Below are 16,409 nucleotides of genomic sequence, written 5' to 3' on the forward strand. Positions count from 1 at the left end.
TCCTGCCCAGCCCCGCCCTTCACCGGCACACCTTCCCCTGCACTGGCCGTTTCAGAGGCTGGGTGTTTCCAGGCCCAGGCCACGTTACTGAACGGTTTTTGCTTTAAGCTGCAGAAAATTGTGGCCTCTGGGCCGTTATGCAATCACTCACGTGGTTGGAGTATTTATCATCTTCACCTGATACCTTATTTTGGTACATTAGTCTTTTGGGCCGTAAGGAAAGAGGTTGAAAACATCTGTAAATACTTTTGAGGTGAACGACATTTAGAAAAATGTGAGGTAACAGCTGAGCATTGATCTGACAAAAAGTTGACAAAAACAGATATCAGAAAATGAAACCACCGTATTACAATCTACATGTAACCTTCATAAACACATTCCTCTTGAAAGAGAAAAGAAGTGGATATAGGAATGTACACATAATGCAGGTGGCTAGAATTATTTATACATACTTAAAAACATCAATAAAGCAAGAAGCATGCTGGTCACTGGAGGGAATAACTTAACATTTATTAATTTCTCAGGAAACCATGTAAGTACAATATCTGAAAAACACCCCTATGATTGAAGTGCAGCATACCAACATAAAGGTGCGTGTAAGTGTTTGGCTTGATGGATTTTTACAAACTGAACATACCTGTGTAACCAGCACCTGGGGTGGAGTAGGGGGAAAAACTGGAAGATTGGGATTGACCTATACACACCACTACGTATAAAACAGATAACTAATAAGGACCTACTCTATAGCACAGGAAACTCTACTCAGTCCTCTACAACGGCCTAATGGGAAAAGAGTCTAAAAAAGAGTGGATGTGTGTATATGGATAACTGATTCACTTTGCTGTTCAGTAGAAACCCACACAACCTTGTAAACCAACTAAACTCCAATAAAAATTACAGAAAAGTCAGCACCTAGATCCAGTATGACTTCACCTCAACAGCGAAAGGAGGAAAAAAAAAAAGTCTTGACCCCTATTCGTTACCACATAAAAATCAATTCAGATAAACAAAGAAAAAAGAACATCTCTGAAACAGATTTCTTATAGAGGATACAAAAGCTGCTACTAATAAAGGGACAATTGATCAGTTGGGCTATGTTGAAATGAAGAATTTCACTAATCAAAAGATGCCATTACAAGAGTGAAGCTTAAGGTACATTTTCAGTTAACAATTTTCATAGAAACCAGAAAACAATAGTTTCATATGAAAACTTATAGCTCTCCATACTTCATCCTATTTAAGTCTTGATGCTTCCAATTAGGCAATCAGAATTAATCAAATTTCTGAGAAGCCAGGCTGTACCCCTCTCCAGCCCTTGCAGACAGCTTGGTGACAATGATGCTCTTGTAGCCAACGGGCTCCGGCCCGCCTGGGATCAGGAGAAACCACACAAATACCGAACGGAAGGGATGGGGATCGCCTCTGGACCTGGTGTGAACGACCTGAAATTCCCTGGGTCCACAGGAGCTGCCCTGCGGATTGCCTGGCCTGGCGCCCAGCTCACCTGGACGCTCACACTGCCCTGGAGCTTGAGCTGCAGTTTGATCATGTCTACTTCGGCCGAGGAGCACAGCTGCCGGAGCTCGGCCACCTTCTTGCTCATCTCGTCGATGGCCACCTCGATGGGGTTCAGGTCTGTGTGGTGCTGGTACATGACCGGGATCCGCTTCTTCACATACGGGAAGCAGTGTATCGCTGTGGAGGAACACGGCGTGGAGTTAGGCCACGGCTCGCACCACTACATTTGCCCCAAGGGACAGGTCATCACCGCACCGGAGTGACAGGTAAGGAACCCAAAGTGTGTCCAGGACACATGCTGGCACTTCGTGGAACCAGAATCTGGTATTCCTTTATTGTGGTGTGCATTTAACCACAGGCACCACATAAAGTCAAGAGGGTCGGGTTCTTGTTAACTTTAATAGGAGAGGTTTTCTTTGAAGAAGTCATTTGATCACTCCCTGCTCAATTTTCTTGCTCATAAATGCACTAAACTTTTCTTGGAAGTTGTGAAAGCTGAATGAGCTAGCAGGCATGAGACAGCTTTGCAAATATTTAAAAAAGACTACATAAACAGTCTTGAGATATCATATAACAGAGTTAAGTCCAGAAAAGAGTTCCATAGGAATATTCTTGGAACAACTTGGAATCACATGCTTAAGTTTGCACAGGTCAGAGAAATCAATGCAAATAAAATGTGAGAATGTATTTCCAGAAAATATTGGGATGTATTTCCAAGCAAAATATTTTGAGCCAGAAATTCAAAAATTTTGAGTTGCAATAATAAAGATGTTTTAAAACTTGAGTGATTCAACAACATTAAAAAACATTTATTTTTCTCACATATTTTTTAACCAAAAAGACACCACTCAATATTGTTTTCATTTCTTATAAGACACCTGAACATATCAACAGCAAAGAGTTGGTTTAAAAAAGAATAGAAAAATAGCTGTTTCTAATTTAGTACTGTTTCACATTTCTGCCTTATTGCTTATATATTGTATATGTAAATATAACATTCTTCTTTCACATATATATTTATGAATAGGCAGGTAGCTATACGCTTAAAGCTTGTATTACTTTTTAACAAGTGAAAATAAGATGGGAGTGTTATGTTTAGATTCTTTACTATTTAGTAAGTGGTTGGGGAGGGTTTACTCAAAAAGGACTAATCACAAAACGAGAAAGGCTGACTCCCAGAGTTCTCTTGGGCCACCCAAAGTCTAGACAGAGTGGGAAAAGACATTCAACCTGATCCAACCTTGCTTGTCACACACTTTACAGGCCTGTTGTAGTTGCTGAATGCTGTATCGATCTAAGGCCAAGGGCCCGTGTCTACCATTTCTGCTGCGTTCCATGCGGACACACCGTTTTTAAGTGGCGACACTGGGATTGGCAAGTCCTCTTCAGGCTGAAGGTTCCTTTGATTTGTGACAAGAACTAGATGCTGCTGTTTATCAGCCAGGGAGATGGCAACGGCCCTCCAACCAGAGGCGTGCCCGGGCGTGACAGACTGACGTGCTTTGCGCTGAGGAGAACACTGTGTTCTCATCTGTCAGGACACACATCTCGTGAGGCTCATGCCATGTCAAAACACACTGACTAGTGTTATCGCGGTGCTTCTGGGTGCCATGGGGTGGGAGCACCATTATTTCAGAGACGAAAAAAAAAACCAACTCCAAGGGTATTTGTGAGATGTCCATGTTACTCTGATTCCACTCAGCAAAAGGTCTGAGTCACTGCTTCTTATGATGGTCACAGGGGGCTAAAAGAGGCACAGCAGAGGTGAAATGATACAGAAAACTCAGGGTCTGTGCATGAGCCCACTAAGGCATGTGATCCAGGACCACCCCCTGGCCCAGCCTTCCTTACTGGCCTCATGTCTCCTCTCACTGGGGTCACCTGGCTCCAGCCATGCCAGCCTGCTGGTCACCCCTGACCGTGCTGGGTATAGGGGCCCCTGCCGCTGGCCTCTGCCTCCATAGCTCTGTCTTCCTCCAGACACTTGCACAGACCATTCCCTCACCTCCTTCAAGTCTGGACTCTCCATGAAGCCCACAGGGCTGCCATTTAACCCACCATTTAACCTGCAACCTTCCCCTTCCCTGACCTCCCATTTCCAACCCCCCTTTGCTTTTGTCCAGAACTCGTATTACTTTCCAACACAGACACATTTACTCGTTATATTTACTGTTTATCGTCTGTCTCTTCCTGCTAGAATTCAACTGCACAGAGAGTTCTGTTTGTTGATACACCAAGTTGGACATTGCCCGCCTGTGCTCCATAAATTTTGTTGAATGTTAGAATGTATTACTGCCCAAATGGCTACATGAAAGAGCAAATGGGCCTGGAAAGTGGAAAAGTAGGTGATGGCCTGAGTGAGCCATCACATCAAGAATCAACAGCCCACATCAGTGGTCTACAGCCCTTCAGTCAAGATGATGAGGAAGAGACGGCTGAGAGGTGGGGGTATATGGTCTGGTGAGACTGACCAGGGGGTGAGGGCTGGGGGAATTATTTCCAACCTGAGTAGCAGTCTGGATGTGATTTGGGAGACTGGGGAATAATGACCAGGGAGAAACTCCATGGAATGAGCTCCATGAAAGAAGGAACAGACAGGGCCAGGTAGGGAGGCAGGCTCAGAATTGACACCAAGGGGGAAGGGAGGGTGATCATTAGGTCTTTCAAATGACCCCACCATTGTAGCTGACTGAGTGAACTATCCAGGAAAGTGAACATGTCTGGGTTCAGAGTGCAGGGGCTTCTATACAACTTGGAAGGCCAGAGGTCAGCTCTGAAGCAGTGCAAAGGAAGAAGAACTTAAGGGATTAATAACACAAGGGAAAACACAGAATATCCTGGCCTGTGTGTCTTTTAACTGAAGGTTGGTATAGTTTATAGGTTCTCAGTAGCATTTGTATAACCCCTTCTCTAAATCTTTGTACCACCAATAGTTAGCCTTGTGAAATTCTGAGATCTTTCAGGGCAGAAAGTGCACCACTTCTTGCTCTTTTGTTGTATTATAATCTCCTTTTGCTCATCATCAACCTCAAAAGGCAAGGAGCTCAATGGTGGATGAGATTGTAGCAAAATGAAGTGCATTCCTTCCCCACCTGGACATAATTTACCAAATCCTTTCACACGGGATGGATAGTATAATTTTATTTTTACAGATGGAAAACTAAGGTGCAGAGAGGTTACATGACCTGTCCAAGGTCACACAGTGAGGATGTGATGGGGTCTGCAGGACCCAGGCCCAGGCTCTGCGCTGCCCACACCTCCTCAGGGTGATTATTTCCTGAGCCGATTATTTCCTTTCTCTGTAGCAGCGTTACTCTTTGTCCCCTCTGCTCAGGAGGGTACAGAGCTTTGCTCTGGTCTGTTATCTAATCTAAAATATTTCTGTGACAAAACGGGAAACTGGCTAGTGAAAACACCCCATGGTAACTGTTTATGAATCAGCACGCTCCCTGAGTGGGATAATCATTATACAAATCCTGATCCTGACTCATCAGTGAGCCAGGTTTATTTAAATCAGCAGTTCTACAACCTGAGCAGTGTCAGAAACACCTGGAAGCCTAGGTTAACCACACCAGCTGGGCCCCGCCCCCAGCGTGCCTGATTCTAACAAGTTCCCAGGTGTTGCTGACACCGCAGACCGGGAACAACCTTTGATAAGCACTGATCTGAGGTTATCACTGCTGGAGAGATAAATATGGTAAGCTGGTAATTCTTCTAAAATGACTCCATCTAAAAAATGCAGTTATTTTGCTTAATGAGGATTTGCTACTATGTCCATCAGAAAAACAATTCATTGCTCGGATGGTAAAGAATCTGCCTGCAATGCAGAAGACCTGGGTTCGATCCCTGGGTCAGGAAGATCCCCTGGAGAAGGGAATGGCTACCCACTTCAGTATTCTTGCCTGGAGAATTCCATGGACAGAGGAGCCTGGCGGGCTACAGTCCATGGGGTCGCAAGAGCCAGATATGACTGAGTGACTGATACTTTCACTTTCAATCTATGGGGAGGGGCTGATGTTTTTGAGGACAATATTGTTTGTGTTTTACAGGTTGTCTTATTCTTCTAAAAACAGGAGCAGAAGCTCCTTTTTAAAGAATGTAGGGTGGGGAGGAAGGAGAGGGTGGGATGTATGGAGAGAGTAACATGGAAACTTACCTTACTATTTGTAAAATAGACAGTCAATGGGAATTTGCTCTATGACTCAGGGAACTCAAACTGGGGCTTTGTAACAACCAAAAGGGTGGGATAGGAAGGGAGGTGGGAGGGAGGTTCAAGAGGGGGCGATTTGTATACCTATGGCTGATTCATGTTGATGTTTGGCAGAAACCAACACAATTCTGTAAAGCTATTATCCTTCAATTAAAAAATAAATTAAAAAAATAAAATAATACCTTTGAGAATAAGAAAAAGAATGTAGGGTTTTGGGGGTTCTTTGCTGAATTTTAATTTTTAGTTCCCTCAGAGGAAGAGTAAAAAAAATCCTATGCAATATGCTGTCCTGAGCTGTTTCATCATGAACCACACTTTTTCTTTGGTAACTGTGAAATCACATACCACACAATTCACTCACTTAAAGTGTACCGTCCACTGGTGAAAAGTGCGCCATCCTCACAGAACTCTCTTCACTGATTATTATAATGATCCCTGTTCCTGACCAGGCGGAACACTTGACAACATCAACTGCTGGACAGGCAGTGGGCACCTTCCTGGTTCGACTTAACTATGGCCGCTCTGAAAAATGTGCCTCAATAGCAGATACAGACAATACGTGGCATTCTCAACAGCCTCCTCCCTGATTTTTTTTTCAAGTCAAGAAAGCCTTTTATATGAGGTTGCCTGTCATTTGCTGACCCTAACCTAAGAGCGTTGGGGGTCAAGCTCTGCTCGAGAAGCTAAAAATCACTCCCAAGATGACTGCTACATCTGTCACACAGCATAGTTCTGGGGGGTGGGTTATCAGTGGCTAAGTGGTGCCAAAGGAGCCATTGAAACTCTTGCCACCGCTGAGTGGGCAGCCTGTGAATGCGGTGGGCTTCCTGGACTGGCAGCTGAGACTGTGCTGTCTTATTATTCTAAAAGCAAGAGCTGAGGCTGGCCAGCCACTCAGGGAGGAGGTGGGCCTCCTATCCCACTTGTTCCCGCCCCCTAGAGTCTCTGAGCAGGCTCAAGCTGGGGCCTGTGAGGCTAGGATGCTTCAGGGGTCTGCTCCCATGAGGTAGGGAGCCTCGGCACTGTGCGCAGGGGCTCTTGACCCGGGCGGCCACGTACCTGGAGAGCCTGCCAACCACCCGAAACTGAGTGCCAGAGCATTCTGGGGAGAAAAAGGGCCCACTGATTTCACCAGATTCTAAAAAGGCTAAGTGACCTGACACTGGACCTGACTGCCACCAGACCAGAAGTGACCTGATTTCTAGTCTGATGGAAGAAGACACCCCACAGGTAAACAGAAAAACGTTGTTTGAGTTTTCAAAAGCAAGCATGAGATGCATGTTAAACTGAAGCGGGTATGTAAGGAAAGTTAACTAAGCTCCCAGGGCCCTTCCAGTTCTAGAAGCTTCTGGATCATTTCTGGAGGCTCTTTCTCTCGCCCTCCATGCTGAGGGCCAGGTGTGGCTCTTACCGGAAGCTGGGTGTCTCTCTTACCGGAAGGGCTGGGGAGGCCATACCTGTCAGGATGGTGCGCCGTTTGCACTGCTCCTCCACGCCCCCCTGCCGCTTCCCGCTCTGGGTGAAGGGCATCTCGAACATGAAGCGGCGAATGTTGTGGGATCTTTCGAACTCCGTTTTCCTTTCTTGCAGTTCTTTCTCATCAAAGAACGGGATCACGTGAGTCACCTGGATGTACGCATACTTGGAATCCAGATCCTTGGGGTTGACCTTTAAATGAATAAAGGGAATGAAATACTGCTACTGGTGTCTGAAGGACTCCTCCAATGCATACCAAAGCTGTGTTTTCCCACTTTGTATGAGTAAAAGTTTTGGAGATTCAGAAAGTGAAAAAAACAGTACAATGAATGCCACATACCCACCACTTAGAACAATTGCTAACATTTTGCTATTTGTTTATATGTGTCTCTTTACATACACATGTACAGGTAGAGGTTTTTTTTTTACCTGAAGCATTTTAAACTATAAGTGGTTCACATCATGATACTTGAGCCAGCATCTCCTAAACATGAGGATAGTATCCTCTATAACCACAGTACATCATCATATGTTACAAAATTAACACTAATCTCCTAATAGTGCCCAGTATACCAAGTTTAGATGAAAATTTCTCAAATGTCCCAGAATGTTATTTATAACACTTGTGTTTGAACCAGAAGCTAATCAAAGATTGCATTTTATATTTAGTCATGGCTCCTTAGTCTTGTTTAATCCAGACTATACTTCTTCATGATATTGACTTTTTTTTAAAATTTTTTTATTAGTTGGAGGCTAATTACTTCACAATAGATATTGACTTTTTTAAAGACATCATGCTAGTTTTCATGTGGAATGACTCCCCATCTGGATTCCTCTGACTCTTTCCTAAGCTGTATTTTTACACATTTGGCTTAGAAAGAAAAATGTTTATTTTAGTAGTAGTGTTTAAAGCCAAGCCCTCAAGTCATAAATAACCTGTAGATAGATAAGACATAAACACATAGATATGAATTAATTTAATACAAATAATAGATGAATGCATGAACACCTTGAGAGAAGGTTGTTAGGTCAAAGACACAACCTGACTCAGACAAAGGTTTCGGCTTCAGAGAAAAAGGCAAGTTGGACTTGAGTGATTCGGTCTAGAAAGGAAGTAGGGCTTAAAAAGGTCATGTTGAGGTTTCTGGCTAAAAATAGACCAACAATGCATGTTTCTCCCTCTTCCTTTGTACAGCTCTGTCACAAAGACAGGATAGATTAAATGGCAAAGACAAAAAGAGAGGACGGAAGAACAGCAGTGGGTGAGTTTAATGAATATCTGGAAGGCAGGTGCATGGGGGTTAAAGTTCTAATCCACGTTCCCATGAAAGGGGCAACAAGGAGGAAGCCAGAGCATGCCTCAGAAGCCTGCTGTGATGGACTGGACATCTGTGTTCCCCCAAAATTCTCATGTAGAAATCTTAACCTCTAATGTAATGGTATTGGAAGGCAGGAGATGATTAGGTCAGGAGGGTGGGGCCTTCATGAATGGGGTTAGTACCCTTATAAAAGGCCCCCACAGAGCTCCCTCACCCCTTATTCCACATGAGGACACAGTGATAAATCTATGAACCAGTTAGAAGAATCTCACTTGGAAGACTGAGTCTGCTGGTGCCTTGACGTTGGACTTCCCAGTCTCTCTCCTGAATTGTGAGGAATAAATTTCTGTTGTTTGTATGCTACTTGGTCTATGGTATCTGTTACAACAGCCTGAAGAGATGGGCATCTGGAGAAGACCAGCACTAGGATTAGGGTGACCAGGGGAGGTATGGCCCAAAGTCTATGGTGGGTGGTGGCAGTACCCCAGGCTCCCTCCCTAGTCCCCACCCCCAAGAAAAGAACAGATTGTTCCTTGGAGAGATTGGTCTGGAAAGAGTCTAAGTGGGTTCGCCAGTCTCAGCAGAAAGCAGGGGCAAGGTACAGAGCAGGATGCAGGTGGAAGGCTGCAGGCTGAATGTGGGACCTTCGCCCTTGCTCCTCTCCTGCCTCCAGCATCCAGAATTACCTCCTCCCTTGTCCCCTCCCTACCCCCTGGGCAGGAGACTGCAAGGTTCTTCTCTGGAGAAAAGGAAGGGCCCCAAGGACATGAATTCCAGACACTGGGGACACCAACGCAGGGCTCAGGACAGAAACATGAACTGAGGCACCTGCAAAAGGATGAAGCGAGAAAGAGGTCGAGCTTATTGCTGTTGGAATCTGAACCGGAGGGAGCGTTCGTAAATGCAAAGAACAGGAGCTCTACTTGACCCGAGTTTCAGCAGGCAAGAGGATCCCATCTCTTGGGAGATGCCCTGAAGTCAGTGCAACATGTAAATACACAAGGAAAGTGTGGAGGTTCAGAAAGAGTCCTCGTGTGAGGGCAGCTTAGCAGAGGACAGCCTCTCTAAGGAGAAAGTAAATATCCTTCCTACAGACGTGCTGGTTAGTTAGTTCCTTCCCTGGTCTGTCTGCTCATCCCTCTGTCTGTCCATCAGTCAGTCAACTAGACACTGTGCTAAGTGCAAGGAAAAAGAGCAGTGACAGAACCTAGGACCCTACTCCTATGGAGTTTCTAAATAGCTGGTCTAAAAATGGTATGTCCTTTCAGATATTAATTGTAAAAGAATATCTGTATAAAGTTATGAAATAAAGGACTGCTTCATGAAGGATATCAGGGAAGCACAGAAAGGTATTGGAAAAAAATACACTTGTCACTTAAAGGCAACCATTCTTAATCTTTTCCTGCATCTTCTTTTTTTGGCACACATTTATGAGTATATAATATATGATCAATCATACATAAAAAAAATATTACATTGCTATGATACATTTACAAGCATGGTTCATACCTTGCCAGAATCTTGTATCATCTTGACGTTTTCAGCACCAAATTTATCTGAGTAAAGTTTGAGGAGTCTCTGAGAAATTTCTGACAGAGGTGTAAGTTTGGGCTCCTTGTAAATATACTCCTTTCCATCTTCATCTTCAAAGAACCCCTGTGACATAACGCACAATTAGAGCTGCCCCCAGACACAAGCCCAAGGCTGACCACAAGGAAGGAGTTTTTTGTTACAAGGGTTAACAACAACAAAAAAGGGAGTGATTCTAAAAACAAAATCGGGCTTTCCAAATAGGAAGGAAAATGATAACGTGAGGTCTGGATTCGAAGATAAAGGAAAAACACGAAACTGCAAACTCATCCAAGAATGTGGTCATTAAGTGTTGAGTGAATGAGAAATTGGGGATTCAAGACTGTGTTCTCTCAGTGAAGTCAAATGATGGCACTCAAGCCTGTTTCACATTCCCAAGGAACAGAACTCACTAAGATATGTCTCAGCAGCCGATGGGCTGGCATCAGACACGCACACACACCCCTTCTCCTGACCTCTCCCATCTACAGGGGATTTTACACTATAAATAGAAGCATTCTGGTCTGGAGAGTAGGTTTGGGAAAAGTTATGTAAAGTTGGTATAAATTCCATTTTGCCTCACTGATGAGAAAAAGTAGGAAAGGACTGTTGCATAATATCAGAAAATATTTTTATCATCACCAGTCATCACCTGTTTTAGCATCAGTTGGGTCTGAATACGACAAGGCTTAGAAAATTTCTTGGGAAGTGAAAAAGGTTGAAAACTAAAAAGCCCAAACTGGAGTTAATATTTGAAATAAACTTTTTAAAAAACATTTCTCATCTAAAATAAAAGAGAGAAAATGGTGCAAAAAACATGGTATATAAAAGAAAAAATGCAGGCTAACATGAGACAAAAAACACCCACATCAAACTTAGGAGTTTAGATGCAGTGATTCACTGTATTACTTGCTTTTTAAGCATTTACTGTAATTACCTCCACATCTGTTTCACTGTCTGTAAACTGGTATTGCTACAAAGTTATAAAAGACAATAAATAACAGGATAAATCGAAGGTTATATAAAGCTCATTGAAAACCACACACCCTAAATACGTGTATTATAATTTATACTATTTAATCATGTTAGAGACTTGGAGGTTAAACTTTCAGTTAAATATAAATGAACCTCTTTATGAAGGGTTTCTGAAATATTACAATGGTAAATCTACTTGCAAAGATACTATATTATAAAAGATAAGAGACGTACAAGTACAAAGGAAACCAGAAAGTCTTATTTTTGGTTTAAAACATGCAGTATAGATGTGTAAGGGAACAGGTGATTTATTTCTGTCAATGGAATAAAATGTTAATCTGTTTTTTTGGAGTGTGTAATGACTGGACAGATATACATACAGACTTGAAAAGCAAACTTGCAAACCACACTGAGGTACCAAAGATGCCGCTAAGAATATCTTATGGGAGGAGAACTTACCGCTGCCTTAAGAAAGTAATAAAGAAAAGACAGGAAGAAAGAAAAAAAAAAAAGCAGAAAGTTTACTACCGAGGAAGATAAGAACCATTGTAAACATGACAAATTCATCAAATTAGAATTTCTAGAAAATGGGAAATTTACAAAATACCACTTTATAGAGTCTAAACAAGAACAAAAAAGGACTGGGGATGGGCTGGAGGACAGAGAGGAGGCTCACCTGCCCGAAGAAGGCCACCCGGAAGTACGTGCCGAGGAGCCGGCGGCCGGAGTGCATGACCTCAGTCACCTTGCTGTAGGCGCGGTGCAGTGTGTCGTAGAGATGGGCCAGCCTCTGCAAAGAAGAACACAGCTCGTTTCTTCCCGTTTGCAGCTAGCAGAACTGATGTGAAACTGACAATGAAATGAGGTCATGTAGGTGAAAACTCCTTGGACTTGAGTTTAAAAAAAAAAAAAACACACAAAAATCAAAAATGCATTTTGACTGGACAGCTGGTAGTGATCATTTCCAAGTGCTAGGTTTCCAACCCGAAGGGCCATCTGGCATACTGAGGACCCATCGGACTCCCAAGTGCAGTGAGTCAGTTCAGTCCTCTGATGATGCTCGTAGGTTTTGTTTTCCTAGTCCATTCCTTAGCACATGCTAAAGAGAAACTGGACGGCATCCCCAGCCCAGAAAGGCCGAAAGGGTCACTCTTTTCCCCCCATCAGTGGAGCAAGGGAGAGTTCTAAGAGAAAAGGCACCTGGGGATTTTAAAAGTCAGGGTCCTGGCAACTTTTTGCAAGTGGAGTGCCAGAATCCCCAACCCCGTTGTTCGAGATTGGAGGTCTGAGTAGAGGTGTGACAGCTCGTGGCTCCGAGGGTGGTGGCCTCCAGGGTCACGTGCAGGGGCAGAGACCACGTGCTCAAGTGGCCTGCTTGCGTTCTCTGCATGTAAGAATGTCTGAGGATGCGTGTCACTCCCCGTCCTCTGAAAAAGTTAACAAAGAGACCACTCAGATACCTCAAAGTCCCTCCGCTTCTCGTAGATGGGGATGATGAGCTTATAGATGTCGGCGATCAGCTCGTAGCGCTCGGCCTTCCAGAGCCCGTCTGCGCACTGTTCCAGGAGCTCCGTGAGCACATCCTGATCAAAAAGAAGGCCGCCAGCCAGGAGAAAGTGTTACAGGGAAACCAACACTGCGCTCCTTGCAGAACGCATAAATGGTGAAGACGGCTAGGAAGACAATTTCAACATATGTAATATATTTTTAAAATTATTTTACTTTTTCAACTTTTTTGGCTGCATGTGAGCACGTGGGATCTTACTTCCCAGACCAGGGATCGAACCCTTGTCCCCTGCAGTGGAAGCGAAGAGTCTTAACCACTGGACCACCAGGGAAGCCCCTGAAAATATGTAATATTTTTAGATACTAACTTCTACATTCTTTTTTGCAATGAGCTATTTTCCAGTCATGTTTACAGACAGAAATTAAGGTCTCATTGTGTGACTGTGGTAATAGTTAACTGCATGGGGGAAAAAAAATGGAAATTGATAGCTTCACACAGTCTCCCAATTTTGGTTCTTAGTTCTCATTTTCTAAATATGATTTAGATTTTTTTTTTTTCCCTTTCTGAGGAACAAAGACAATGCTGAGACATGGAGAGTCACTCAGCGTGACTTCAAACCAATGTAAACATCTTAGAGGAATTTAGTGATGGAGTGTGGGAAGCACTGTGCCTGCGTTACCAGCATCTTTTTCCTTTCAAAATTCTTACCTACTGAAGTCTGGGCAGTCACCCTGCCTCCATTAAAGTCCTTGAACTTTAGAAGAAGCTAACACCATCTGTGACTCAAGGGCTGGACAGGTGGCTCAGGTTTAAACTAACCAGCATGAATCTATTTCCTGGCCAGGCATTGCTTTATCATGTGACCTAAACTGGCCAATCAGGGTGAACTTCAAGACCCCGGTTCAGAATGCTGGGACAGATGCTGTCAGTAGGATGGACATAGGGAGGCGGCAGGGAGGCTGGCTGGGGCTGGCATCCCCGCCCTGGCCAGCCAGGGGCCTGTCTGCCTTGGGGGCAGTGTGGAGAGCTCCTTCCTCCTTCCAAAGTGACTATCTTTTATCACTTTGTTAAGCATTCAGGTTGATTTCTGTCAGTCTCTCTGTGAAATTTCCTAACCGTCCCCAGTTTGAGAACCTCTGCTTTACCCTGAAATCAGGGAGCATGGCTCTTCCAACTTTTTCAAAATTGTTTTGGCTACTCCAGTTCCTTTGATTTTCATATAAATTTTACAACCCGTTTGTCAATTTCTACCAAAACTCCAGGTGGCAGTTTCATGTGGATTGCTTTGAATCTATAAATCAATTAGTGAGAACCGATGTCTCAACAATACTGAGCCTTTCATGCCACTCACTTAGGACTTCACTGATTTCTTTCATTGGTGGTTGGTAGTTTTTAGCTTACAAATCTCTACAGATTTATACCTAATTTTTCTAGGCTTTTAATATTATTATAAACAGTACTGTTTTTCAATTTTGATTTTTTTTTTTAGTAATAGCCTTTGTTGAGTAAGATTTAAGGTCATTCAGCATATGTTTGTAGGAATTATACAAAGTAATTGTTAACAGCATGGTGCAACTATGGCATAAGTATCTAAAAGTGAAGAGGGTTGGCTGATTTTTGTATACTGATCTTCTATCCTATGATCTTGCTAAACCCAGTTTTAGTAACTTCTCATGTAAATTCTTTTGGATTACTTGTGCCACAGAAGACAATTACATCTTCTGTCAACATAGGCAATTCTATTTCTTTTCTTATCTTACTGCACTGGCTAGAATCTGCAGGACAGTGTTGAACAGGCATGGTAAAAGCAGATATTCTTGTCTTGTTCACAGTTTTAGGTGGAAAGTATTCAGTCTTTCACCATAAAGTATGATGTCAGCTGTAGGTTTTTTGTAGATAATCTTTTTCTTGAAGAAGTTCCTTTCTATTCCTAGGTTTCCCCCACCCCCTGCAAACTCATGAGTAGATACTGAATTTTTTCAAATGCTTTTTTCTGCATCTGTTGAGATGGTCATATGATTTTCCTAATGTGTTCTGTTAAGATGGTGAATTATATTGATTGGCTTTCCAGGGCTGAACCAATGGTGGATTTTCAGGGTAAAGCCTGCTTAGTCACAATGTATTCCTCTTATTTATATATTGCTAGATTAAATTTGTTAATATATTTTTAAGGCTTTTATAGTTGCTTTTTAACATGTTTGTATCCCCTATTATTCTGTACATGAATGGCAGGACCTGTGTGCTTCATTACCAACCTAATGTTTCATTATAGTCCTAATGTCTATGATTTATAGGTCCAAAGAAAATAAACATTTAAAAAGCAGTTGTGAATCAATTCACCAGAAAATACTATCTAATTGACTTAAACAAACCATCTTTAAAACAAGACATTTAACTCCTATGTCATATTTACAACATTCAAATCATAAAACTCATCTTTGTGACTGAACTCTGTACCAAAGCTTATAAAGAGGTATACCAATTGTCTCATACTTTTATTGTAGGTCTCATTAAGCATAAACACTAAAGTCAGATATATGTAGTAATTATCCTAACAGCTACAGACAAAGAAAAGCATCAGTGAAGCTTCTAACAACATATCTGTTCATTCTGTATCTGTATTATGAAGATGCAAAGCCTCTCTCAGTTTTCTCTTATTTTGTCTCAGATCTTTCCCAGTGGAGAATCTGTCCAGGTTAAACACGGCAAACTTTTATGATTCTTCTCATGCTTCTCTGTTTATAAAAAGCTACATAAAAGAAAAGCGTAAAAATATAATCTGTATAATATCAGTGTCCATATACTTACTTTACCATATTTATAAAACTGGGAAATGTAATAAAGGTCTAATCTAATTTGGCAGTTGTAAGGATCAAATAAAATTTTACTCATCAAAATGCTCTGAAAACCAAATGCTGTAAGTAAATAACAGACCAGTTAAACAAATTTCTCTTATTTCAATCATCACTTCTACTTTGTATTCATTTTTGAAAAATGCTATCTTATTTCTACTGAGTAATGTAATATCCCACAGTGCCACATACATATTTGGTAGGCAAGAATTTCTTGGATGAAATGAATCAGCCTGCATTTTTACAATATTACTAACAGCTGTCCTTCGCTGTAAGGAAATGAGTTGAATTCCTGTATCAGAGCCTTGCATTTCTTCCATATCTTACATCACAGACATCACCACTGGGGATTTACTGAGCATCTTCATTCTCCTTGATGCTGTGGGACTATGGCAGAGGTGAATGAATTCTGAGAAGACCCAATTTCCCATCAGGAAATTTTGTACAACCATGGTATTCTTCTGATGACAAAATAGACAAAGGCATGGGAAGTTACCCATCTTAAAGCTATTCTCGGGTTTAACTTACAGATTATTCATTTGGTCCCTTCTTTTCTCACTACTGGGCTTTGTTCACACTATATATGGTCCACACTGTAGATGTAAATACATAGTGATGACACACGACTTACTGTGGATGGGATCAGAGAGACCTAAAGATTCTCAATTCTATACTATAGCAGTTACAGCAGCACCGTGAGACTCTAGAGTAACTGTCATGTAATCTCATAGAAAACTGAAAATTCTTCTCAAAGAGTTATAAATGTTATAACCAGGCACAGTCACTACCACATCATTAACTTGATTCTTCAGTCACCTACACATTTTACCAAGAATCTATTATGTGCAAGGCACTGTGCTTGACACCAGGTTTATAAGACAAATCTATATAAATAAAAAAATTTAGTTTCTGTAATTTATAAAAATGGCTCTATAGATTTTTACCAAATGTGGAAGGCAGGTTTGGGATAGTTTAGCAGGTGA

General features: G+C 42.2%; 1 protein-coding gene and 1 long non-coding RNA gene across 6 annotated transcripts in view; one reads left to right on the forward strand and one right to left on the reverse strand.

Annotated features, from left to right (window-relative positions):
- DOCK9 (dedicator of cytokinesis 9) overlaps nucleotides 1–16,409 on the reverse strand; it is a 273,883-nt gene that overhangs the window by 4,936 nt on the left and 252,538 nt on the right. For all 5 annotated transcript variants that reach the window (XM_065902028.1, XM_065902027.1, XM_065902025.1 and 2 more), the window contains exons 46-50: nucleotides 12,528–12,650; nucleotides 11,744–11,857; nucleotides 10,033–10,179; nucleotides 7,186–7,396; nucleotides 1,505–1,695 (exon numbers count right to left, since the gene is read on the reverse strand). In XM_065902028.1, coding sequence (XP_065758100.1) covers nucleotides 1,505–1,695; nucleotides 7,186–7,396; nucleotides 10,033–10,179; nucleotides 11,744–11,857; nucleotides 12,528–12,650 — 786 coding nt within the window. The remainder of the gene's footprint in view (nucleotides 1–1,504; nucleotides 1,696–7,185; nucleotides 7,397–10,032; nucleotides 10,180–11,743; nucleotides 11,858–12,527; nucleotides 12,651–16,409) is intronic.
- Nucleotides 1,655–9,112, forward strand: LOC136144272 (uncharacterized). The gene is made up of 3 exons (XR_010658513.1): nucleotides 1,655–1,784; nucleotides 2,782–2,892; nucleotides 7,319–9,112. It is a non-coding gene; the product is annotated as an uncharacterized lncRNA (long non-coding RNA).

The sequence above is a fragment of the Muntiacus reevesi genome, chromosome 11, assembly GCF_963930625.1.
Source record: "Muntiacus reevesi chromosome 11, mMunRee1.1, whole genome shotgun sequence".
Lineage (NCBI taxonomy): Eukaryota > Metazoa > Chordata > Mammalia > Artiodactyla > Cervidae > Muntiacus > Muntiacus reevesi.